This window comes from Schistocerca piceifrons, chromosome 11 (assembly GCF_021461385.2).
Source record: "Schistocerca piceifrons isolate TAMUIC-IGC-003096 chromosome 11, iqSchPice1.1, whole genome shotgun sequence".
NCBI classification, from domain to species: domain Eukaryota; kingdom Metazoa; phylum Arthropoda; class Insecta; order Orthoptera; family Acrididae; genus Schistocerca; species Schistocerca piceifrons.
Window position 1 is genome coordinate 99,279,673 of NC_060148.1, and position 27,608 is coordinate 99,307,280.

The 27,608-nt window shown below is 43.0% G+C and overlaps 1 protein-coding gene across 1 annotated transcript in view; it reads right to left on the reverse strand.

The window, feature by feature from the left end:
- Window positions 1–2,524: 2,524 nt before the first annotated feature.
- LOC124720509 (procollagen-lysine,2-oxoglutarate 5-dioxygenase) overlaps window positions 2,525–27,608 on the reverse strand; it is a 438,909-nt gene continuing 413,825 nt past the window's right edge. Inside the window, exons 14-16 of the mRNA XM_047245868.1 lie at window positions 15,124–15,270; window positions 9,360–9,488; window positions 2,525–7,666 (exon numbers count right to left, since the gene is read on the reverse strand). Coding sequence (XP_047101824.1) covers window positions 7,511–7,666; window positions 9,360–9,488; window positions 15,124–15,270 — 432 coding nt within the window. The 3' untranslated portion in view covers window positions 2,525–7,510. The remainder of the gene's footprint in view (window positions 7,667–9,359; window positions 9,489–15,123; window positions 15,271–27,608) is intronic.

Below are 27,608 nucleotides of genomic sequence, written 5' to 3' on the forward strand. Positions count from 1 at the left end.
ACGCTTTTCAATGTAATACATGTTGCAAGTCATACTTGTAAACATACGTAAGGAAATTTTTGCACGAGTTGCTGATTTTGTGCTGAACACAGCCTCTGTCAGTGACTCCAAAGGGACTGAGGGAGAAACAGAATGGAATCAGTACCAGTAGTCTCCACAAGTCCTTGCCGAATAAAATAAAACAAAGCTACTGGAACATACTCAGAGTTGGTCTAGCAATGAAATAGAGATGTTAAATGCAGACTGGCAATAACAACAATGTTCTTTTCAAAAAAGATAAATTTGTTAACATCTAATAGCTTATGAACTTAAATGTCTTTTCTGAAGCTATTTGGCTGTAGTGAACCACGATAAGACGTGCATAATGGAGAACAGGTTTAAAAATGTGCTGCAATAGAAGAATGCTGGTGTTTATATCGGTAAATCGAATAACTAATGAAGAGGTACTGAATCGAACTGAGGAGGAAAAAAATATTCGTGACTCAACTTGATTAGAAGAAGGCATTAGCCCGCAGAACAGCAAGGAATAGTTAGTTGGTAACAAAGAGTGTTGCTCGTGGTGGGGGGAGGGGTGGGGGGGGGGGGGCAGATATTTAGCACATCACACTGGTAAATGCCAAGCGGCACTTCACTTGGTGTAAGGAGAGTAAACATTCGATGATTGAACAGTGGAAAAATGTTGTGTGGAGTGACGAATCATGGTACACAATGTGGCATCCGATGGCAGGGTGTGGGTGTGGCAAACGTCATCTGCCAGCGTGTGTAGTGCCAACAGTAAAATTCGGAGGCAGTGATGTTATGGTGTGATCGTGTTTTTCAGGGAGGGGGTTTGCACCCCTTGTTGTTTTGCGTGGCACTAAGACAGCGCAGGCCTACATTGATGTTTTAAGCACCTTCTTGCTTCCCATTGTTGAAGAGCAATTCGGGGATGGCGATTGCATCTTTCAACACGATCAAGCACCTATTCATAATGCATGGCCTGTAGTGGAGTGGTTACACGACAATAACATCCCTGTAATGGACTGGCCTGCACAGAGTCCTGACCTGAATCTTATAGAACACCTTTGGGATGTTTTAGGAACGCCGACTTCGTGCCAGGCATCACTGACCGACTTCGATACCTCTCCTTAGTGCAGCACTCCGTGAAAAATGGGCTGCCATTCCCCAAGAAACCTTCCAGCACCTGATTGAACATACAACTGCGAGAGTGGGAGCTGTCAACAAGGCTTATGGTGGGCCGACACCGTATTGAATCCCAGCATTACGGATGGAGGGCACCATGAACTTGTGAATCATTTTCAGCCAGGTGTCCGGATACTTTTGATCACATAGTGTAGAAAAAAAGATTGCCACTTTCATGGGCCCATTTTTTGCAGCAGCACTGCAATAAAATGACTATTTAATTTTTGATAAATTTATTTTTGTGATTTAGGATCGAACAACATGGTGGTAAGTATTCTTCCCAAGGCACTCTAGTGAGTTGTTTTGTGTTGCCATTAAACAATTTTCAGAATTCTCTCAATGATACTAAACATCTGTAGAAGCCAACTCACACAGTGCTGGATCTGAAAATTTAAAAATTTCTGCTCAAACAAAAAATTGTTTTCTGACTTTACAAGTGAAAACAGTTGTGATTTCACAACAAACAGAAACTCCAGGTAGGCATATCAACAATGTAGGAAAAGACAGATTACTACTTACCGCTACGAAGACACATAAAGTTGCAGACAGGTGCAATTAAAACACTTGCACGAAGTTTTCGGCCACAGCCATCATCAGCAAAACAAAAAGACACACTATTCACATACTCAAGCAAGCACACCTCGCGCACACTTGACGACAAACACTGGCATCTCGGGTCAGAATGCAGAGTTGGCGATCATGTGTGTGAGGTGTACTTGGTTTCGTGTACGAATGGTATGTGTTTTTCTTTTACTGTGGCCGAAAGTTTTGTGTAAGTGTCTTCTAATTGTGCCTGTCTGCAACTTAATATGTCTGCTTTGCAGTAAGTAGCAATCTATCTTTTCCTACATTGTTGATATTCCTACATTGTTGATATTCCTACCTGGAGTTTCCATTGTTTAATCTTGTCAAACACAAACTGATTGTAGTATACACTTCTATACATTGGGTACAGTGTACCACCACTTGCTGTCAGGCATATTCACAAGTGGAAAGAATGTATTAAAACTGCTGCGTTGGTGGTAGGTATGCTTCTCACATTCCACAAAAAGAAATATTAATTGCTTACCATGTTTCATGGAAAAATCACTTTGGTGGTAGCATACTTCCCACTAGCCTTTAAAACAATGTTATTTGGCGGTATGTAAATTTCTCAGAGCAAAATGGACATTTCACAACAATTAAAACCTATATTTCTCAACGGACAAAAACTGCAGCTGGTACAGCAAACAATCTCTAGATTCCAGCAGTGTACCGAGGTGATATGATGCAGTAAAGAAATATAGTTGCTTACGTAAGGGTTAACTGTTTTCCTAAGCTTCAATAAAACCACAGGTTTTGTATCAATAGTTTACTGTTCAAATTACAGTAGAGTCATGCATACATATAACACTAAAATTACTTAACACTTTTATATTCTTAACAAAGCTATTAATTTTAGAAAGCTATAAAAGTCTGACCAAGCAGCCGTTGATTCCCAAAACATCATTTTCACTTTGTCATCAGTCGTCATCTTACAAACTAGCACCAATCAATTTCAAAAGTGACATACAGGCCCATACATTAAATAATTACTATTTAATGTGAACACCAAATGTAACACAAACATTATTATACCGAAGTAAATGTTAACTGTGAGCTCAAACAATTCGGGCCTCAACTAGTGACCTTTATCACCAACAGTACTAATCAAATGTAAGAAAAAATGTTAAAGGCATCACAGATTACTCTTACTTGTCGTTCCTCCTTAAAATGTATAACAAAGCAAGTGATTATTTAGTTCCTTACACGAAAGCCTTATGACAAATCACCGAAAAATTGGGAACCGAATATGAGTACTAACAGGTAAAAAGGGAAGACATTATATGTATAATATATTTAGAATATCAGTCGTTGAGTAATATCAAAACACTGGAAAGTGTTACTAATGTGTTTCAAAGAACATTAATTTGTCTGGGCTACCAATGATATTGTGATAATTTATTTGTTCCAATTTTGCCATCTTATCTCCCTTTCGTGACACAACAGCCTTACTATAGAAGGCAAACCCATTACACTAAGAGGAACAATGTCATTTCACCGCTCTTCATTTTTGTATATCCTACTATAATAAATAAAGTGCAAGTAATAAGAACATTAATAACTTTACGCTGACCTTACAATGGTAACATTGGAAACTGAATGGTATTAGGAATTACACTACTTCTGTTTTGCACAATAATGGCAGTGTCAAGCTTAACTAGTGTACATGTGTTACAAAATTATTAGTGTAAAAAATAATTTTAAATTATTTGTGCCAAGTAGGCAAGGTGTGGCAGCTCGTCATCATTGATCTATAGTTTAAAGGTATTTGTCATGCAGACTACAGTACAACTTTTCTTATAATGTGATAAAAGTCAAAGAAAATGATCAGAAATAATTAGGTCGTAAAGCATTTTTATCCCATTCCTTCAATGCTGCAATGTGTTCGATACACAGCTGTATCCATAAGCGCACACTTACAAAATGGCAGCACCTAATTGTAATGTAGTGTGTCTTATCTCGTATTTGATGCATATTCTGTAACTGCCATTGTGTTCATTTAATGCACTGCTGTACTGAAAGATGAGAGGGCAGACTATTAACAATGCAATGGCATATTTATTAATACAATGTTGTTGTGACTCAGAAAGTTGCTTTTAAATACACTGGGGTAGCAGAACAGTGGTTACAATAGTTAATGAGTAGTGACAGATGTTCAGCAATGTTAAAGACCAAAAGATCTGCATATTCCGTTGTAATTAGATTGATTATTTTCACCTGGAATAAACTGTTATGCATATATCACGTTTTACCACTCATACTAAACAGGCTGATGTGTTATTCGAGGATGCAGGAGAAAATTTGTTCGACTATAATGATGTTTCACACTCTAGAAGATAACAACTGTGGGTCATCATGAATGTGAATGAAGAACAGATACAGAAAAACTCTAGATGATTATTTCCTGAAAATAAATTGAAAGCAAATGATACAGAATATAGAGTATTTTAAGATGTCAACAAAAATAATCAATTTTTGGAAATATAATGTAACCGGATACATAAAAAAATCTACTAACTAACCGGCAATAGGAGAACACACGTGTAAAGGTATTACAGCCTGCAATATTTTGGAGCCTGTGGCTTCTTCTCCTTCTGGCAGAAGGGCTTGAAGGGTGAAGGAAAAGGGGTAGTTCGGAAAAGACCCTAGATCTGTGGATACTTATTGGATGATATGACAAGGAAAGAATGATTGTTGGACTGCACTAGTCAAGATATGAAAAAATCATATTGGTTTTTGATTTTTCATATCCCATCTGGTGCAGTCCTCAACAATCAGTCTTTCCCTTATCCCATCCATGAAGTCTCCCTTGACCTGGGGTTCTGAGTGACTTTTCCAAACTCTTTACCCTTTTCCTAAATGTCACCATTCGTTTGCCTTCACCCCCTTCTGCCAGAAGAAAAAGCCACTGGCTCCAAAAGCTTGCATACATAATAACTTTTATATGTGAGTTCTCCTTCCATTACGTGGTGTGAAGTTTCTTTATCTATCCAGTTACATTAGTGTTTTAAGAGTAATTTCGTGAATGAGTTTCAGCTTCCAGTGAGTAATGCAGTGGGCTTTCAAATGTAACACGAGCATGTTTTGGAAATACAGCAAAGAGCAGTTTCCAGTAAAAACATCCATATTTTGGATAATCTGTGTTCTCCAGTCATCGGTACAGACTTGGATCTGCATTAACCGGAATAGTTGGGTGCTTGGTGTGCCATATAGAAGATTCTTCCTGAAATATTGGTTGCAGTGTGTGGTAACCACAAAACTGCCTGCCTAGCTAATTGCCAATATTATGATGTAACATTCAGTTCTAGTTACGACATTTGAGAGGAGGTGGGATGAAAAGGACAGGGCAGGAGAAGCATCTACTGTGTACCTTTTGCCCTAAACAATGCTGCTGATACAAGTTGTCAGACTGGTTCTAACAGACACCATCATTGTCGTCAGTGAGTTGGACAGAGAAGTTTGATCTGTTATTTTTTAATAAAAGCTTTTCTGATTTTGTGTCATCTGATTTAAGGTATGTCGTTTATATAATTCCTGTTATCTCAACTGTACGTAGCATAATGCCTTTTTAAAATAACAATGTTTAAACAATGAATTTTGGCCCACAAATGTAATTCCTTGTTGCTTCTTTCAGTCTGGCAATTTCACTTGTGAACCACTAATGCCGACATGGCAACTGATCGGGAAAAGTGTTTACCCCAGTAAGACTTGGTTACTTCTATACAGCACACATGATACTACATAACTTCTTAATCTTTTATACAAAAAGCTATCATCTGTCATTCTACCTCTTTGTAACAATTTTGAATTAATTAATTTATTTTATTTAATACCTTCTCTGTACCATTGTTTTTGGTCTAATACAAAAATCCAATTAAAAACAATGTGCTGCAGCTGCACAGTATTCTTTCAGATACAAGGGCACCAAGATGCCTGGAAAATATGTCAGAAAAATGGAACAAGAAATGTGGGACCCTGTTGTGATGGCACTGGTCGTATTATCTCCTAAGACAGGAAAAAGTGATCACTATATAAGCCCTCACAAAATATCCGTATACAGTTCCATATATTATTTTCTTTTTCACTTAAGGTATGATGCCTCACAGAATCTAGATTCAAAATGTGTAAGCTGCAAGCTTCTACGATAGCCACAGTTTGGTGAAAATACAATTGCTCGTAGTGTGGTCACTTTACCCCACCTTCCCCATGTCAGTAATTGTCAATTCAAAGACTGGTGTCAAAATTTCAGCCATTTACTGAGAACAGTTTCAATCTTTGTTGTACATTCCCCACACTGTCTGGTAGCTTCTACAGGTACAAAATTAACCACTTCCTGCCCCCAAAATGAGGAAAAGTACACAAAGGTTCAGACTGTCCCGCTCATATGTATCCTGTAAAATTACAAAGAGGCAGAATGACTGGATTGCACTTACTATCAGGAATGGCGAATTCCAAGCACTTTTAACAAGCTCGTTTAAAACGTAGGAAAAATTATACAGTTCCCTAAACTGTTAGTTTCTTCCACTGAGAGGAAGGAGTGACGGATTGGAAAGCAGAGAAGGTCAATCACATGCCAGGTCGAGATGGAGGGTAGGAGGTCAAATACAGGCACGCACCAGCTTTGGAAGTGAGAGGACAGAGTGAGGAGTGAATTTGGACCAAGAGGAACAGAATCTCATGTGAAATGTGAAGTACAATTAAGAAGTAGGGGGAAAGCTGAAGAATAAATGGGGGTTAGGCTCGAGCATACCACCAATGACGAGATTAATTGGAGATGAAATGTGAGCTCAGATTGGAGAAAATATGAGGGAAGGAAACTGGCCGCACCGTTTTCAAAGGAAACATCCTGGCATTCACCGTAAGCAATTAAGAGAAACTGTGAACAACCTAAATCTGGGTGAGCGGTCAGCTATTTTAACTGTCATCATCCCTTTGTACTAGCACCTCACTCAGGAGTGGGGAATAGAAGGTAACATTTGTGACACGAGACATTTTTAAGTAGAGAATGCAGGTAAAAGTGGTTCAAATAGTGAAGAACACGTGACTTGTGCTCCAGTGAGGGAATAGTTTTCTGGGATTGCATATACAAGTAAAAGAAGTGGAACTTAAACAAATGTTGCTTATTTATTATCCACTCGCACGGTGTGTGAGTGCCGTACAATTGGGATAATGAAAGCAGAATGAAAATTACATTAAACTGTTTGGCACTATACTATTGGAAAGGAACCGTCCTTCAACTATCAGCCCATGTAAATGAACGAGCACACGAGAATTCTGTTGTCTATTATTAATAATAATAACAATAATAATGGTCAATTGAGAGGATCTAAAAGGGAAGTAAAATAGCTGGATAGTTTAGGCTCGACAAGTTTCACATCCGGGGTGACCTCGTCACTGTACGTATCTGTGGAGCACGTGAGAATAAATAAATAATAGAGTAAATAATGAAATTCTACAAATGGTAAGAAATTGAATAAAGAAAGAGTAGTTGTATTAATACTTTTACATATGTTATGGAGGGTGGGACTTAAGGCTACCTGCAATACAAGGAATTCCACCTTCTTAATGTAAGTACAGCCCAGCTGTTCTGTCCCTTTATAGTCTACTTTTGGCTTACGAGAATTTTCTATCCGGCACTGTATTCTGCATGACGTAGAGCTGCACCAAACACAATACAAGTAAAATAGTCTCCGCACAGAGGACTGACGTCCACCGGTGTCAAGTGTTTCGCCATCGTGCGCTCCGCTCAGGGGTCGACGAAGGAGATCATGATGTAGCGCGTGCCCTTGGTGACCTTGAGCCCCTCGTGGTAGTGCGTGAGCCGGCCCGGGTGCATCAGCATCCAGCCGAGGCGCGTGTTCGTCACCGAGCAGTTGTACCGGATGAATCGGCAGCCTCCACCCTGAAACAGCAGTGTGCCACGAGTGACGTCGTGTAGCGACAGGTAAGCTGTATATATGAAACATTAATTTAAATGTGCTGCTTTTGACATCAAAGACAGGCTGGTGTGCCACACAAGTTTCAATGGGAAAGTACTAAAAGTAAAAAAAAAATTGAAATAAAATTTTCAATCAAATCTGTGAAATATGGCTACGATGTCTTTCGCGACGTATTTCCTGAGTAAAAATTTCTCGGTGTACATGCCGCGTCAAATCAGGATAAATCTCCGAGCTTTCGACCACTACCTCCATGGTCGTCGTCAGGGCTAAAACTGACTGTCGTGAACTAGCGAGGTTCCCACTTTTATATGCAAAGGACGGCTTCTTATTGGCTGGAATACGTCAGCGATATGGCGCGTAGCGAAGTGGTGCCCTCTACTTGCCATTGCCACTGCTTCTTACAATGGTTCGTAGACGTTGTTATCGTCGTCGTCGACGATTGCTTGTCTACAAGACACTTGTAAATGTGGACGGTACTCTTGGTGCTTCCGCATCTTCCTCGAAGGGAAAAAAGAACGAAGTACGCGGAGTAGGTAAAACTGCTCAATTTGTTCTTTTAAACGGACCTACATTGTTTTGTGGTGCGAGGTTTAATTTTTCTCTAATGAAAACTTCATCTTCTTCGAGTTTGGGTAATGGATGGATAACTGTTGCTTTCGTTGCCTGTAACAGTGCAGGGAGAGCTGGTTTGGAATCGTTTGAAACTCGTGAAATTTTGGCTTACCGTACTATACCTGTATCTGAGATTATTATCTCTGGTGAGGGTTCCTACATTATGCCACATTGTGAAATATACCCCGACTGCTGTACATCCCGTACAGCTTCTGCTATTTGGTGAGGTATTAATGTTTGGTTCTTTTACAATTAAATTTGACATATTACAACAATTTTGAATGTTCGCTCTTTGCACAATGACCGATTCATAATCTTCCCGAGAAAAATCTTTTTTTTTGTCAAAAACTGTAGTACTACTATAAAAATTGAAATTTCTTACAGTGGTCTTGACTTTGTGGAATGTCATTAGTTATTCCACTAATGCTGGACTTCAGCACTTTCCCATATAAATTTAGTAATTTAACTGTTTTACTGCTCTGCGCATCTGTATGTGTCCTGCTACCCTGTTCCCCAGGTGCTGTGGACACAAATAAGCACTCCGCTTTGGTTTTTCTACAGTCCTACAGACATCTGTACGCATCCTGAGCTGTTGACTTCTCACTGCTGGGGATGAGTTATTTCCGTGTCTCATTCTTCACATATAAAACCTAATAACTTGAGAACAAAGTAAGATATTGTACTGCTCTCAAATTGAAAAGAAATTTTTATATCTTATCTACATTTCATTCACTGTGATGTATGAGGTAAAATCAACTGTGTGGAAATTTTACGCAGTGCGATATTACCTCTGCAAAGGCTTTAAAATTTCACACGTTTTACTTAATTTGATGCAGCACAGTGAAATTGTAATCATTTGTTTGTCTGTACATTTATGTCACATCTACCAATTTCCATCTCGTTTGGATAATTCCTCTGTGGTGCACCGTTTTTTGTCTTAAGAGTGTATTGTGAAAGGTCAATCACATCAAAACCGCCTGAACACAATTTATTGTTAATACTCAGGTCACACAACTCGTGGAGAATTCTCCCCACAAAGCTCACCTCATAATCAACCTTAGGTGTGTTGAGGGCAACGTTGATGGTGTAGGTCGAGGAGTCGTGGTGTGGCCGCAGTGACGGCTGCTCGTCCGGCCGATAGCGGACGACAAAGTTCATCAGCGAACGTGGTGGCTGTAGCAAGAGATGGAAAGAACAAGGATACATTAATATTGTAAATAAACTGGGAATCTTAAAATTAGATAAAAAAGCTACTGATATCTGCATTGCATCAATGGAGTGGCCCATATCAAACCGAAGACAGTGTGAAGCACAGTCTCAAGCTGAGATGAAACTAAGGCTGTTACAAATGAGTGATAACTACCAGAATAAGCAACCCACAGTAGAACAAAAACAATATGGTGAAAACTCTATTACGGTAGTGGCTACATGGCAAGCCAACATGCTTATTTTCTTCATTTATAACAGTAATATGTAATTTGGAAAGTGCAATCTATTATAAAAGTGCAACAGGCATTGTAAAAAAATGTTAAAATAATTCCACACATAGCTTTCCATAATAAAACACACACAATTATGACACTTCACTGTCATGAGTAAAACTAAACAACAATATAACATTAAGGAAATTTTTTATCATTACGTACGATATCAGTCATTTAGGTGTGAAGTTGGCTCAAAACAATAAACTAAAATATCATTTGTATTGCATAGCTGACTTACAAGGGGAGGCCGCCAATTGTGAAATTCAGATTCGATTCAAACTGCGCATAATACAAGGTGTGGCTAGAAAAAAACCGGACTAGTACTGGTGAAACAATAAAACGAATGCAATAAGGCTGAAAGTCGCGTGGCCTGTCACGTGACTCTCGCTCTGCCTAATGCTCGAGTTTCATCTGCCTCCTGCACTCAGTCTGCCCGTGGCGTCTGTTTTAAGTAGTTAAAGTATTGTCTGTGCGTCGGAAAATGTTGAGTGTACAGAAAGAACAGCGTGTTAACATCAAATTTTGTTTCAAACTAGGAAAATCTGCAGGTGAAAAGTTTGTAATGTTACAACAAGTGTACGGCGATGATTGTTTATCGCGAACACAAGTGTTTGAGTGGTTTAAACGATTTAAAGATGGCCGCGAAGACACCAGTGATGACACTCGCACTGGCAGACCATTGTCAGCAAAAACTGATGCAAACATTGAAAAAAATCGGTAAACTTGTTCGACAAGATCGCCGTTTAAAATCAGAGCAGTGTCTGAGTTAACAGGAGTTGACAAGGAAAGTATTAGGCAGATTCTTCATGAAAGTTTCAACATGAACAAAGTGTGTTCAAAAATGGTTCCAAAGTGTCTCACAATTGAACAGAAGGAACGCCGAAGAATTATTTGTTCTGACATCCTGGAAAACATTGAAAGTGATCCCACCTTCTTACAAAATGTTATTACTTGCGATGAATCGTGGTTTTTTACTTACGATCCCGAAACTAAACGCCAATCGATGCATTGGAAAACTCCTGGTTCTCCACGTCAAAAAAAGCACGAATGTCAAAATCGAAATTCAAGGCAATGATGATTTTTTTTTTTTTTGACATCAAAGGGATTGTGCATATTGATTGGGTACCAGAGGGACAAACAGTGAATCAGCATTACTACATTAGCGCCCTGGCTACCCTACGTGAGTGAGTACGGAGAAAACGGAATGATTTGTGGAGAAAAAAGTCATGGATCCTTCACCAAGACAATGCCCCAGCTCACAGTGCGTTGTCAGTGAAGACGTTTTTGGCAAAACACAACATTCCCATCTTAGATCATCCACCCTACTCACCTGATTTGGCCCCCTGTGACTTTTTTCTTTTCCCTAAAGTCAAGTCAGCTTTGAAAGGAACTAGATTTGAGACTGTTGAAGCAGTAAAAGAAAAAGCGACGGAAGTAAGACTTACCGAAAATGATCTGCAGCATTGCTATGAACAGTGGAAAATTCGTATGGAGCGGTGTAGAGACCGAGGAGGAGTGTACATTGAAGGAGATAACATGAAATTGTAAATAAATGTTTTTTCCAGCATCAGTCCGGTTTTTTTTCTAGCCACACCTCGTAAAAGCTCATGGCCAGAGGTGTAATGTGGCAAAGCACCAAGATGAACTTCTCAGCCGTTGTCGAGAAAATCGACAGTTAAAAGAAACCGTTGCCGTGAAATACTCTCTGCGATTATTAATTCTCCACAGCGTCGTGGTGCAGCGGTACGCACTCGGGTTCATAATCCTAAGGTCGCCGGATCGAATCTCGCGCCGTGCAACATTTTTTTATTATTAGTTTATTGTAATTCAAATATAACATGCATAAGCAATTCATTAATAGTTTATATACATATATAACTATTAATGAATTGCTTCTGCATGTTGGTGAAGGCGGATCGCTCTCCAATTGTACTGCCTCCATTTTTCCGTTTGTTTAACAGGGTGTACCAAAGCTCTCACGTCCGCACTGATTTTCGACGATGTTATAAGTTGCGCTAGGGACCGCATCTACCTTCTTTCGAAGTTAGCAGGCAACTACGCTGTTATGCGGCGGCTCGTTTCGGCCCATTCAACATCTGTCCTTCAAGTGTAACGAGCGAGTAACGGAGTTTATATTTCATACCTGCCACAGCAATTTTGTGTTCGTGGGGTTTCTATTCTAATTCGAACGTTTGACTTACGCTATACGTATTCGTTTCGGAATATTGTTTTTACGTCTTCCGTTAACTATACGTGGTTAACATTATGAAGACAATTAATAACATTTGTGAAATACAACTTTGTTTGGGGAAAACATAATGATGTTTGAAGTCGCCAGTTTTTCCACGAAAGACGACTTTCAACAACTTATGCATAATTGTTGCAACTGATTGCCGGGAATATATATATATATATGTGTGTGTGTGTGTGTGTGTGTGTGTGTGTGTGTGTGTGTGCGCGCGCGCGCGAGTGTATACCCGTCCTTTTTTCCCCCTAAGGTAAGTCTTTCCGCTCCCGGGATTGGAATGACTCCTTACCCTCTCCCTTAAAACCCACATCCTTTCGTCTTTCCCTCTCCTTCCCTCTTTCCTGATGAGGCAACAGTTTGTTGCGAAAGCTTGAATTTTGTGTGTATGTTTGTGTTTGTTTGTGTGTCTATCGACGTGCCAGCGCTTTCGTATTTTAATAACTATGTAGATGACATGACGTCATTCGTTTCCTCTTAAAACAAAAAAGTGTTAATTGTGCATTCATGGACGGTCAGTGTTGGGATCAGTGATTACAGTTCCAGAAATAATTGCCTGGACGAAGTTCAATTGCACACATTCGTCTAGGGCGAATTATGACCTTGACAGTGGTTGTAGATGCGTGCCGGCCAATTTCGTGACAGCCTAGTAAGCGTCGCAGTATCAAGACTGCTTTCCCGCCGCCGATGGTTTGCTTTAAACTCATGAACATGCAATGTTTGCGAATTCTGAATTGTCGCGAAAGGGTAGAATATTTGACGAGCCATTGTGGAGGACGTAAATTTGGATAGAAAGATCATTTTCAAAATCCAATACAAATCCTGTAGATCAAAGTAGCCTAGCAACCCAAAAGCTCATACGTAGTTAACAGCAGAAACAGTGTACTATTTTTCATGCAGACGTTTACACTCTACATCGAAGTGTGGATGATTTGCGGGTGTGAAATAAACATTTGAAAGAATTTGTTTGGATAAACAGGAAAAATTTAAAGAAGTTTATTCGTATATTTTGTTATTTCATGAACAGTGATAATTTCTTATAGTGGTGGAGAGCCCTAAGTATTATTAATATTGTGACAGACCGATTGCAAGTGCTCTCGTTACAAGTCGAGTTTTGGGCCTGATTAACAGTAGCTGATTCTTAAAGTCTCAAAGGTTAAGTGAAGAATAATATCACACTTAAATAACGTAGCATCGAAACCCACTATATTTATACTACACTCCTGGAAATTGAAATAAGAACACCGTGAATTCATTGTCCCAGGAAGGGGAAACTTTATTGACACATTCCTGGGGTCAGATACATCACATGATCACACTGACAGAACCACAGGCACATAGACACAGGCAACAGAGCATGCACAATGTCGGCACTAGTACAGTGTATATCCACCTTTCGCAGCAATGCAGGCTGCTATTCTCCCATGGAGACGATCGTAGAGATGCTGGATGTAGTCCTGTGGAACGGCTTGCCATGCCATTTCCACCTGGCGCCTCAGTTGGACCAGCGTTCGTGCTGGACGTACAGACCGCGTGAGACGACGCTTCATCCAGTCCCAAACATGCTCAATGGGGGACAGATCCGGAGATCTTGATGGCCAGGGTAGTTGACTTAACCTACTAGAGCACGTTGTGTGGCACGGGATACATGCGGACGTGCATTGTCCTGTTGGAACAGCAAGTTCCCTTGCCGGTCTAGGAATGGTAGAACGATGGGTTCGATGACGGTTTGGATGTACCGTGCACTATTCAGTGTCCCCTCGACGATCACCAGTGGTGTACGGCCAGTGTAGGAGATCGCTCCCCACACCATGATGCCGGGTGTTGGCCCTGTGTGCCTCGGTCGTATGCAGTCCTGATTGTGGCGCTCACCTGCACGGCGCCAAACACGCATACGACCATCATTGGCACCAAGGCAGAAGCGACTCTCATCGCTGAAGACGACACGTCTCCATTCGTCCCTCCATTCACGCCTGTCGCAACACCACTGGAGGCGGGCTGCACGATGTTGGTGCATGAGCGGAAGACGGCCTAACGGTGTGCGAGACCGTAGCCCAGCTTCATGGAGATGGTTGCGAATGGTCCTCGCCGATACCCCAGGAGCAACAGTGTCCCTAATTTGCTGGGAAGTGGCGGTGCGGTCCCCTACGGCACTGCGTAGGATCCTACGGTCTTGGCGTGCATCCGTGCGTCGCTGCGGTCCGGTCCCAGGTCGACGGGCACGTGCACCTTCCGCCGACCAATGGCGACGACATCGATGTACTGTGGAGACCTCACGCCCCACGTGTTGAGCAATTCGGCGGTACGTTCACCCGGCCTCCCGCATGCCCACTATACGCCCTCGCTCAAAGTCCGTCAACTGCACGTACGGTTCACGTCCACGCTGTCGCGGCATGCTACCAGTGTTAAAGACTGCGATGGAGCTCCGTATGCCACGGCAAACTGGCTGACACTGACGGCGGCGGTGCACAAATGCTGCGCAGCTAGCGCCATTCGACGGCCAACACCGCGGTTCCTGGTGTGTCCGCTGTGCCGTGCGTGTGATCATTGCTTGTACAGCCCTCTCGCAGTGTCCGGAGCAAGTATGGTGGGTCTGACACACCGGTGTCAATGTGTTCTTTTTTCCATTTCCAGGAGTGTATATTAAACTAGCTATTCCGGAATCAGGTGATACCGTGGAAGTGCAGTTGTGTGTTGCCGACAACAAATAGGTAAACACTAACGTAAACAAAAATTAAAATATGGCATTTCAGTCTTTGATCGCTATTTTTTATTTTCAATGACCGGTTTCAGGCTAGCTGCCCATCTTCAGATCATATATTGCAGTTACAGAGTAACTTGTCAGTACAGAGCTATCGGTTCGCTGTCATAACATTTTGACTAACATAAACATTTCTCACGCTCCGATATCGACGAGGGAAAGAGGAGACGACAACGACGACATACACGTATACGTATACAAACGGTATACGTGGCGCCTCGCAATACGACGACACAACGGGCGTCACGGTATACGTGTACTGTGCCAGTGGCTCGGACAGAAACGAGCTGAAGTAAGGAGAAGCGGACTCGGACTCACGTCGTGGATGTATCCCAGGAAGACGAGCTCCTGCAGCGGCCGCACGTACACGCGCAGGAACTCCATCCACTGCGGGTCCAGCCCCACCTGCTTCATGTGGATGTCACGCGTCGGCACGTTCTCGTAACCGCCCTCCAACCGCGGGTCCTGCAAAAGGAAACACCAGTGTGAAGAGAGTGGCTGCCAGATTCCTGTCGGTAGTGATACTGGTACTCTTGTTTTCTGTATTCTCAAGCTTTTAAGTACTGGGGGGAAAAAGAAGAAAGAGACAGAGAGAGAGAGAGAGAGAGAGAGAGAGAGAGAGAGAGAGAGAGAGAGAGAGATCGATCCACTATGAGTATACAGATTTTTGCAGTGACACTATAGGATAAATGTTTCTCCATTTTCTTGCCGAGTCAGATTTGTTTGCACACACGAGCTCGTGAAGGCTCGCTGTGTCGCCATCACCACCTCTTACAGACACGTCTTGCAGACCCATTATGTAGCTGGCCAATCGTACCGTGGGCCCCACAAGTGGGTGGCACATTGCTGACAGTCTCATTGGAGCTGCCACCGACAATCGCTCACTGCCACCCTGCCACACGTTAGCAGTTTACTGAGCAATTTTGACCCATATTTGGACTGACACTTGCAAATAAAATAATCAATAAAAAACTGAATTGAATGTTTTGTTAGACCTTTCTTGGAAACTGTAGGATATATTAAAGAATACATTACATTTTTCTCTGACTCCAAGTGTGTTGTGTACATCTTTCTAGCCCGTATTTCATAAATACACGATGTCATCAAAAGTATCCGGACACCCCCAAAAACGTATGTTTTTTATATTAGGTGCATTGTGCTGCTACCTACTGCCATCTACTCCATCAGCGAGCTCAGTAATCGTTAGACATGACAGCAGAATGGGGCGCTCCACGGAATTCACGGACTTCGAACGTGGTCAGGTGATTGGGTGCCACTCGTGTCACACGTCTGCACGCGAGATTTCCACACTCCTAAACGTCCCTAGGTCCACTGTTTCTTATGTGATAGTGAAGTGGAAACTGTGAAGGGACACGAACAGCACAAAAGCATACAGGCTGACCTCATCTGTTGACTGACAGACACTGCCAACAGTTGAAGAGGGTCGTAATGCGTAATAGGAAAACATCTATCCAGACCGTCACACAGGAATTCCAAACTGCATCAGGATCCACTGCAAGTACTACAACAGTTGGACGAGAGGTGAGAAAACTTGGATTTCGAGATTGAGCGGCTGCTCACATCGTGCCAGTAAATGCCAAACAATGCCTCACTTGTTGTAAAGAGCGTAAACATTGGACGATTGAACAGTGGAAAAACATTGTGTGGAGTGATGAATCATGGTACACAATGTGGTCATCTGATGCCAGGGTGTGGGTATGGTGAATGCCCGGTAAACGTCATCTTCCGGCGTGTGAAGTGCCAACAGTAAAATTTGGAAGCGGTGGTGTTATGGTTCGGTCATTTTTTTCATGGAGGGAGCTTGCACCCCTTCTTGTTTTGCATGCCACTATCACAACACAGGCCTACATCCACGTTTTAAAAAAATGGTTCAAATGGCTCTGAGCACTATGGAACTTAACAGCTGAGGTCATCAGTCCCCTACAACTTAGAACTACTTAAACCTCACTAACCAAAGGACATCACACACATCCATGCGAGGCAGGATTCGAACCTGCGACTGTAGCAGTCACGCGGTTCCGGACTGAAGCACCAAAAACTGCTCGGCCACCGGGCCCGGCATCCACGTTTTAAGCACCTTCTTGCTTTCCACCTGTTGAAGAGGAATTTTGGGATGGTGATTGCCTCTTTCAACACCCATCGAGCACCTGCCTGTAATGCACAGCCTGTGGTGGAGTGGTTACATGACAATAACATCCCTGTAATGGACTGGTCTGCACAGACTCCTCACCTGAATCCTATAGAATACTGTTGGCATATTTTGAAACGCCGACTTCGTGCCAGGCCTCACCGACTGACATCGATACCTCTCCTCAGTGCAACATTCTGTGAAGAATGGGCTGCTGCTCCCCAAGAAGCCCTCCAGCACCTGATTGAACGTATATCTGCGAGAGTGGAATCTGTCATCAAGGCTAAGGGTGGACCGACACCATATTTAATTCCAGCATTACTGATAGAGGGTGCCATGAACTTTTAAGTCATTTTCAGCCAGGTGCCCGGATACTTCTGATTACACAGAAGTATTTACACAATGGCTTTGCATTCTAAATGTGTCTATAGAAATTTTATTGACAGCAGCACTGCTATTTTCAATAATTCTCATTGCAAATTTTATGCCAGAGAGTTAGATGTTATGGTATGACAAGGGACTAAAGTGTGGCTGTAGAATGGCTATATCCTAAGAAACTAAATTAGATGCAATATTGCAGTTTGTGTATTTGTAAGAAGTATGAATAAATGTTCTTTGGACACACATGCATGTCCTAAGGAACAGGAACTGTGGTGACCACAGCCATAATGAAATACTGGAAATTTCCCAGTCCGGCACAAATTTTCGATGTCACCATTCCATTCTACAGTTGGAGGTTGCCCTTATTTGCAACTGCCATTTCATATCCTGTAGTCACCACACTGCCTGTTCCTTCAGACACTGTACTTCTTACAATACAGGCACTGTAACTTCGTATTACTCTGCCGAGACCAAGCCAGCGACTTTCAAATAAATGTCTCCCCTGTACAGGAATTATATAATGTGTATACAAGTGCAGGTTGTGACACCAGAATGACAACGTACGGGAATATGAGTCTGGCCACTGAGTTGTGCACAGGTAGCCAACACAGTTAAGGTGACCACTCACTTAAAGTGGGAAATCTGCATTCAAATCCCAGTCTGGCACAACTTTTCATTGCCGTCATTCCATTCTATAGTTGCAGGTTTCCCTTATTCACAAATTCAAATACATTTCCTGTAACTAAATTAAAATGTCCACTTAAATTTCATAATACACACACGTGGAAAAAGTTTTGCATCGTCCCGGTTCCCAGAACTCCTGAAGACAGACATTGACTGTGGATATTGTATCATAGACACAGTCCCTTTGACTGTTCAGAGACGTCACCAAACCCACCCACAGATATAAACAACCGTGCACGAATAGCGCCTATAAGATGGAGGGGGTCCGACAGCTGATCAGTTCCAGTCATTCCACCAGGAAGGAGGTAAACGGCTCGTGTTGCCTCTAGTCCAACCGAGCCTAGAAGGTCAGTACTGAGGGTCGATCGCATCCGCATTGTTACTCTGTCTCTGTGCCAGGAAGGGCTCTCAACAAGGGAAGTGTCCAGGTGCCTCTGCGTGAACTGAAGCGATGTTGTTCAGACATTGAGGACATACAGAGGGACAGGAACTGTCGATGACCTGACTTGCTCAGGGCTGCTACTGTAGTGGATGACCACTACCTACGAATTATGGTTCGGAGGAACCCTGACAGCAACACCACTGTGTTGAATAATGCTTCTCGTGCAGCCACAGGACGTCATGTTACGACTCAAACTGTGTGCAATAAGCTGCACGATGCACAACTTCACTCCCAATGTCTGTGGCGAGGTCCATCTTTGCAACCACGACACCGTGCAGTACGGTGCAGATGGGGCCGACAACATGCTGAATGGACCAGTCAGGATTTGCATCAAATTCTCTTCACCGGAGTGTCGCATATGCCTTCAACCAGACAATCATCGGAGACGTGTTTGGAGGCATCTCGGTCGGGCCGGATGCCTTAGACACACTGTCCAGCGAGTGTAGCAAGGTGGACGTTGCCTGCTGTTTTGAGGTGGCATTTTGTGGGGCCGACGTACGCCGCTGGTGGTCACGGAAGGCGCCATAACGGCTGTACGATACGAGAATGTCATCCTCCGACCGACAGTGGAACCGTATCGGCAGCTTATTGGCGAGGCATTCATCTTACTGGACGACAATTCGTGTCCCCATCGTGCACATCTCATGAATGACTTCCTTCAGGATAATGATGTCGCTCGACTGGAGTGGCCAGCATGTTCTCCAGACATGAACCCTATCAAACGAGCCTGGGGTAGACTGAAAAGGGCTGTCTATTAACGACGTGACCCACCAACCACTCTGAGGGATCTACGCCGAATTGCTGTTGAGGAGAGGGACAATCTGGACCAACAGTGCCTCGATGAGCTTCTGGATAGTATGTCACGACAAATACAGGCATGCATCAATGCAAGGAGACATGCTACTGTGTATTAGAGGTACCGGTGTGTACAGCAATCTGGACCGTCACCTCTGAAGAACTCACTGTATGGTGGTACGAAATGGAATGTGTGGTTTTCATGAGCAATAAAAAGAGCGGAAATGATGTTTATGTTGATCTCCATTCCAATTTTCTGTACAGGTTCCGGAACTCTCGGAACCGAGGTGATGTAATTTCTTTTTATGTGTTTGCATGGATTCTTTTAAGAGTGGATACCTGCAGCTGAACGTCCTGCACGGTTTGTAACTCCCAAGGAGATCGCCTTTGATCTGGCTGGTGCGAACCTTTGTGATCACTGTGGTGCGCAATTTTTCACTCGGCGTTCATGGGGCAAGTTAACGGTTTGTTTGACCGTTTCTTGAATGTCGATGTCCATTTTGTAAAGTGTAATATACTTAAGTGCCGAATCTCTATTCCAATTTTCTATACAGGTTCCAGAACTTTCAGAACTGAGGTGATGCAAAACATTTTTTGTGTGTGTAATTCTAGTCCTTTCATAAATAACTCAAAATCACCATGTGGAGCCCAGTATACAATGACTTCCAAATTACTTTTTACTTCTAAAGCACAACCTTCAGTATGCTGTTTACTGCAAAGTCTAAGAGTATCATCAGTTTTAGATTTGTATCCTTTCTTATTAGCGGAATATTTGACTCCCACTACACTCTTCAGAACGGTTCGCTGAATAACTATATGTCCAATATAAAGGACATACTATGTGTGATAGTGAGACAAAACAAAACTTCCCAACTATGCTTAACAGCTAGGCAAATGAGTCACAGCCATACTGCCACCTCATGCAAGTGATTCACGAGATCACTCGGAAATTATAAGCGATCAGCAACTGATTGGGGACAGGTCGAGGGATTGCTGGACTCCCACACCCTCACATGGGGCTCTTCACAGAGACGCCAACAAAGTCGCAGGATTTCTGTACACTACCAAAGTGTATGTCACATTTGCGACTGAGGAACAATTAATAGCAAATCTGATTTCATCAGATGGTTTGTTGGATGACTCAGTTCATTTCTCTGTAACCTTTCACCATTAAGCGCCAATTTCCATGCACCACATATAGCTATTGCCCCAGTTAACCCTAGAACACCTAAGGGAGGGGGGGGGGGGGTTCGTTGAACCCAAAATTTTTTATGTCCCCTGATTTTGCCCAAGTAACTTTCATACTACATATTCCCTTTGAGTTATTGTTTGTTGGCTATTTTATGAAATGTTAGTGTCAATATATTTTATAGAAAATTCCTGCTTTGAAAGAAAAAATAAATAAACTTATTATGGGTCCAACAAACGCCCCCCCCCCCCCTCCTTCCAGGCTTCCATGCTATAGAAAATATCCCTTAGTAGGATTTCGTATTTTTCATCTCTACAACAATGCTAGTTAGTTTCTTGTTGGTTGGTATTCTTGATATTCACAACAATCGGTTTACTTTCAGAGGAAGTGATTGTTGATGTCAGTCAGCTGTTATTTATCTTGTAAACTTGCAGTGAGATAGTGCAGTTCCCAACACGTAGGCCTCCAGTAACTTTGGTGTCCTACACAGCAAAAACGAAACCAAGTAAAAACTTACTGATGTTTGGCAACAGTGCACCAAGATAAAGGCACTGTTGGAGGAGAGAAGAATAAAACTGAGATACAGAGACATGGCCTCTATATGTATTTTACTCTCTCATCGACATTTGTGCTATCAATGCAACCACCGTACACATCCAGCAACATTCAAGATGGAATGAAAAGAAACACAACAAATGGAAACTTTATCTTCTGCAAGCTGGGATGGAATTAGTGAAATTGCAGGTAGAAGAAAGAAGTGTCAATGCAAGAGGGTTATCTAACCAAATTGTTCAATTAATGGAGACTATTCTACAAAAGAAAATCAAAGAAGTGACAACAGAAGCACTTCAGCCTCCTGCAAGGAAAGGCCGGTGCCATGTTTGTGTAAGAAAAGCTAAAACAAAGAAGCAGAAGTAAACCAAAACAGTATTGTGGACAAGCAGAAGTAAACGAAAACAGTATTGTGGACAGTGTCATAAACATGTGTGTAATACACATTCAGAAAAAATTGTGAAGTGTGTCTCTCGCCTTGAAGTTGAGGACTCAGAGTAGTCTATTGTATATGAACACATCTGTATTTTGTATTGCAATATGTCAATTTTTTATTTACTCATTCCAATATTTATAACAATTAACAACATTTATAAACCGATGCCTTAGTTAAAATACATAAACCATTTTGAAAGTTGTAATTTTTCGTCAGTAAACTTATTTAATACCTGTGGGCTCGCCGAACCCCCCCCCCCCCCCCCCCCCCCAGGCATCCAAGTTAGAAAAAAAGGCTTGGGCGTCCTAGGGTTAAGATGATGTAGGACAATCTGATCATGAAAGCTTACTTGATGATTGAATGGCTAGTAGGTAGGTGCTTGCGATAATATTTTCATTTCATCAAACATAATCTCATATACGCTTTGTGGCACTGTGTTCAGCAACAATATTTTTGTAAAAATTGCAATATTTAATGTGGTGTAGGTGTTCTGTGCAGCATCACGAAATTGTACATAATGCATATTGACTGGTCAATGTACCTGCAACACTCAGACCAAGGCTTTTTACTGGGCACAGCATGTCTTTAATTTTATTGGATGGTCGTAAAATGGAGTAAATATTGTGTCTGTCCCTGGACTCTGTCTATTTTATTTCTTTTAGCTCCAAAGAAAGGACTGAATGCTATGGGTTCATCGCCTTCTCATGATGAGGTCTCTCTCTCTCTCTCTCTCTCTCTCTCTCTCTCTCTCCTTCTCTACCCCTCTTCTCCTTCCCCCTCTTTTTAGCGATGCTTAACTTAACATCTCATTCATAAATAATTTAGGTGCAAAGGTAAAAACTCTCCAAACAGCAGAGGTGTCGAGTGACTAACAGGCACATCAACCAGATGGGAAAATAACTAGCTATCACACAAATTATTCTTCCAGCTAGAGAATGCATGTAACACCCCCCCCCCCCCTCCATGCCTCCCATACGCACAAACATAAAAAAATCTGTAAAACTACACTGTGTATTCGGCTGACACAAAGCAGTTGTACAAGTTTGTGTGTGCTTTTCTCTCTAGCTAGAAAAAAATTAATCTGAAAGCTAGCAAGTTTCCATCTTTTTTATGCGTCTGCCATCAACTCAACGCCTCTACTGTTCGGTGAGTTGTTATCTTTGCTCCTAAGTTATTCTCATTCTACCAATACTTCTCATTCCCATACATTTTCAGGTATCTCATCTCAGAACCCAAGAGGTCCTCATCAGAAACAGTTTCAGCTCTGTGTAGCAGTGTGTTTAACACTTTGGACAATAACCACCTAGAAGAATATCAGGCCTGGGAAATTAGCCATTTATGCTGTTATTTAAAACATTATTGGCACATACTGCTATATCTTCAAGAGTAATATATACTAAAAAGGGCCAAGATTCAAGATATATATTTCATATTTCCTTTAGTTCTTTGACAGATTACAAATTTTAAAATAATTTTGACTGGAAGTACAAGGCGTGTTTTTTAAGTAAGTACCATTTTGAAATTAAAAAAAAGATGTGCTAAGATATCTCAATAACTTTATTTTTACATGAAAGCCTGTACCTTAATCTATGCAGTGACATCATTACAATCTGATTCTTCCTCGTTTACGTTGTGTAGTGAGTGTTTAAGATGTCTCCGATAATCGTGAGTCCCGCTGACTGTGAAGTTCGGGCTGTTATAAGATTTCTTAGTGCTAAAGGCCTAAAAGCGATCGATATTCGTCGTGAGATCTGTGCAGTTTACGGAGAAAACATAATGAGTGGTGGAATGGTAGGAAAGTGGGTGAGAGCATGTAAAGGTGCCCGCACAAATGTGCATGTTGAAAACCGGAGTGGGCATCCTTCGGTCGTTAATGAAAGTTTGGTGCAGGAAGTGGACAATAAGGTGAGAGAAAACAGACGCTTTACGATTTCCTCCTTGCGGGATGGCTTTCCTAATGTTTCTCGTAGTGGTTTGTATGACATTGCGACCGAGCACTGGAATTACCAAAAGTTGTGCGCACGTTGGGTACGGAAAATGTTGACGGATGTGCACAAAACCGAACGTTTAGACAGTGCATTGACTTTCCTTGAGTGGTACCACAACGACGGTGATGATTTCTTAAGCCAAACTGTTACGGGCAATGAAACACGGGTGGCCTATGTCGCACCAGAATCAAAGCAACAGTCCATGGGAGTTGAGCAAGGGCATCATTTTGCTGCAAGACAATGCCCGTCCACATGTGGCGAATCAGACCAAAGATCTCATCACACCTTTCCGATGGGAAACTCTAGATCATCCTCCGTACAGCCCCAATCTTGCGCCCAGTGACTACCATGTGTTCCTGAAATTGAAGGAACACCTGGGTGGTCAGCATCTTCGAGACGATGGGGAAGTCAAAACAGTGGTGATGCAGTGGTTAACAAGTCAGGCGGCAGACTTCTATGAGGAGGGTATTCAAAAAAACTGGTACAACGTTATGACAAGTGCCTCAATATTGATGGAAATTATGTAGAAAAGTAGATTAAGGTACAGGCTTTCAGGTAAAAATAAAATTATTGAGACACCTTAGCACATCTTTTTTTAATTTCAAAATGATGCTTACTTAAAAAAACACACCTTATATAATTATACTCACAAGAATACAATGCGAGATGAATTATTAAGCAATTTCTTCCTCTTGAGCTTCCAAAGTTTCTTGCTCAGTCAACAAACAAAGTGTCTGTAGTAGAATTACAGCAAATTGTGAATGTAACGAGTACATGCACAACATTATGTCAGTACGATCATATTGGCTCAGCCATTCACGACAGCAGCTGTTACATTTGCTAAGATTTCTTTTGAAACAGTTTTCAAAATTGATACCTGAAGGAAGCACCAGTCAAGGGGCAGGTCTTTTTACACAAAGTGGTGGCACAAGCTACTCTCAGGCTTTGTCTCCAAAGTCTTAAAACTGCACTCTATTGGCTGCACGGGGTCTCGGGTTCGATTCCCAGTGGGGCAAGGGATTTTCACCTTTTCAGGTGACTGGGTGTTTCTGTTGTTCTCATCATTACATCAGCATTCATGTAAGTGGCGAGCTTGGACTGAGCACAGGTCGGGAATTTGTACGGGTGCTGATGATCGCGCAGTTGAGCACCCTACAAACCGAACATCATCTCTTGGCTGGATGATGAAAGCTTTGCACACTGAGATATGTGCTACAGAGAAATAAGCTTAGTTACTTGCCTTCTAATGGAATCAGCAGCACAACCAGTACCCCTCCATCACAGACACTGACATTATCTCTGGCAGCACACGAAAGTTTCAGGAGTTCGTGACACAATTTGGCCAGCTAAATAAAGTACCGCACGGCCTACAGGTTAACTCCTGACACGACAATGGGGGACGTCACTCGTAGCTCAGATTTATAACCACTCCCGATGTGGAAAGTAAGCACAGAAACATCTATCCGAGACAGCCTCTAGTTTACACCAAACCCGAAATTTAATGCGTGTTCCTTCCCTCTCACAGTTTTGAGTAGACTCATTCAGATGAAATGAAACAGGATACACATACAGACCACTCAGGGGAAAGCGCCAACTTTTCCACCTCCAGTAATGCCTGACTTGTTAAAAATTAAACAATGGAAAATCAGGGATGTAACGTAACAATACCAGAAAAGGAAAGATGCTACTCACCATACAGCGGAGATGCCGAGTCGCGATAGGCACGACAAAAAGTACCACAGTCCGGGCACAGAGGAGCATTCCCCTCATAATTCAGTACTGTCCGAGACTGGAGCAACTGAATTACATTCTATCGATTGGCGACTCCACGGAGTGTTCTGTGCACCACGACCAGATAATGGATACAATTGGAAGGAGAAACAGCATTGGTCGTATTTTTTTGTTTTATTATCCGCATTATTATGTGATCGCTCTAAGCTTGTTGATACCAGTGCCTACCAATTTTAATTGTATATTACAGCACTGAGGATGGTCACTAAGTGACCGAAAATCGATTTTGCGGATAATAAAACAAAAAAAATACGACCAATGCTGTTTCTCCTTCCAATCGAATTACATTCTCCGCCAGGGTTTCGACTACCTCTCGTCGTGCCCTGAAATAGAAATGTCCTACCCGCTATCCTTCCCACCCCTCCTACCGTGGTATTCCACCGTCGCCCACCCAACCTACACAATATACTCATCCATCCTTACACGACCCCTGCTCCCACTCCCTTACCTCACGGCTCATACCCCTGTAATAGACCTAGATGCAAGACCTGCCCCGCACAGCCTCCTACCACCACCTACTCCAGTGCGGTCACTAACATCACCTATCCCGTCAAAGGCAGGGCTACCTGTGAAACCAGTCATGTGATTTACAAGCTAAGCTGCAACCACTGTGCTGCATTCTATGTAGGCATGACGACCAACAAGCTGTCTGTCCGCACGAACGGCCACCGACAAACTGTTGCCAAAAGACGAGTCGACCACCCTGTTCCTGAACTTGCTGCCAAACACGATATCCCTCATCTCAGTGACTGCCTCACAGCCTGTACCATACGGATCCTCCCCACTAACACCAGCTTTTGTGAATTGCACAGGTACAAACTTTCCCTGCAATACATCCTTCCCGTAACCCTCCTGGCCTCAACCTTCGTCGGTCACTGTCCTCACCCATCCGGCCCCCTCCCTGTTCCCAATCCGGCACTACACAGCCGTCATTTCACCACCACACCCAGTCTTTTAATTTCTTTTTATTTCTCTCCTTTCCATTACTTACCCCCTCCCCACCTTCTCTCCTACCCACCGTCTAAACTGCAACACTTCACTGTCCGCCGCTCCCACCATACTATCCCTCCCCCTCCCCGCCCCAGCCTCCTCCTTACCCCCACCCAGTCACCACTCCCATCATGCATTGGTGCTGCAGTTTGCAGTGTAGTTTCAATTCTCTGAGACTGCAGAAGTGTACGCAAGTTGCGTTTGCGTGAGTGTGTGTGTGTATTTGTGTCTACTGCTGACAGAGGCCTTAATGGCTGAAAGCTATAATTGTGTGAATCTTTTTGTTGTGCCTACCACGACTCGGCATCTCCGCCATATGGTGAGTAGCAAGTTTCCTTCTCTGGTATTGTGACTTGTTAAAGATACACTCCTGGAAATTGAAATAAGAACACCGTGAATTCATTGTCCCAGGAAGGGGAAACTTTATTGACACATTCCTGGGGTCAGATACATCACATGATCACACTGACAGAACCACAGGCACATAGACACAGGCAACAGAGCATGCACAATGTCGGCACTAGTACAGTGTATATCCACCTTTCGCAGCAATGCAGGCTGCTATTCTCCCATGGAGACGATCGTAGAGATGCTGGATGCAGTCCTGTGGAACGGCTTGCCATGCCATTTCCACCTGGCGCCTCAGTTGGACCAGCGTTCGTGCTGGACGTGCAGACCGCGTGAGACGACGCTTCATCCAGTCCCAAACATGCTCAATGGGGGACAGATCCGGAGATCTTGCTGGCCAGGGTAGTTGACTTACACCTTCTAGAGCACGTTGGGTGGCACGGGATACATGCGGACGTGCATTGTCCTGTTGGAACAGCAAGTTCTCTTGCCGGTCTAGGAATGGTAGAACGATGGGTTCGATGACGGTTTGGATGTACCGTGCACTATTCAGTGTCCCCTCGACGATCACCAGTGGTGTACGGCCAGTGTAGGAGATCGCTCCCCACACCATGATGCCAGGTGTTGGCCCTGTGTGCCTCGGTCGTATGTAGTCCTGATTGTGGCGCTCACCTGCACGGCGCCAAACACGCATACGACCATCATTGGCACCAAGGCAGAAGCGAGTCTCATCGCTGAAGACGACACGTCTCCATTCGTCCCTCCATTCACGCCTGTCGCGACACCACTGGAGGCTGGCTGCACGATGTTGGGGCGTGAGCGGAAGACGGCCTAACGGTGTGCGGGACCGTAGCTCAGCTTCATGGAGACGGTTGCAAATGGTCCTCGCCGATACCCCAGGAGCAACAGTGTCCCTAATTTGCTGGGAAGTGGCGGTGCGGTCCCCTACGGCACTGCGTAGGATCCTACGGTCTTGGCGTGCATCCGTGCGTCGCTGCGGTCCGGTCCCAGGTCGACGGGCACGTGCACCTTCCGCCGACCACTGGCGACAACATCGA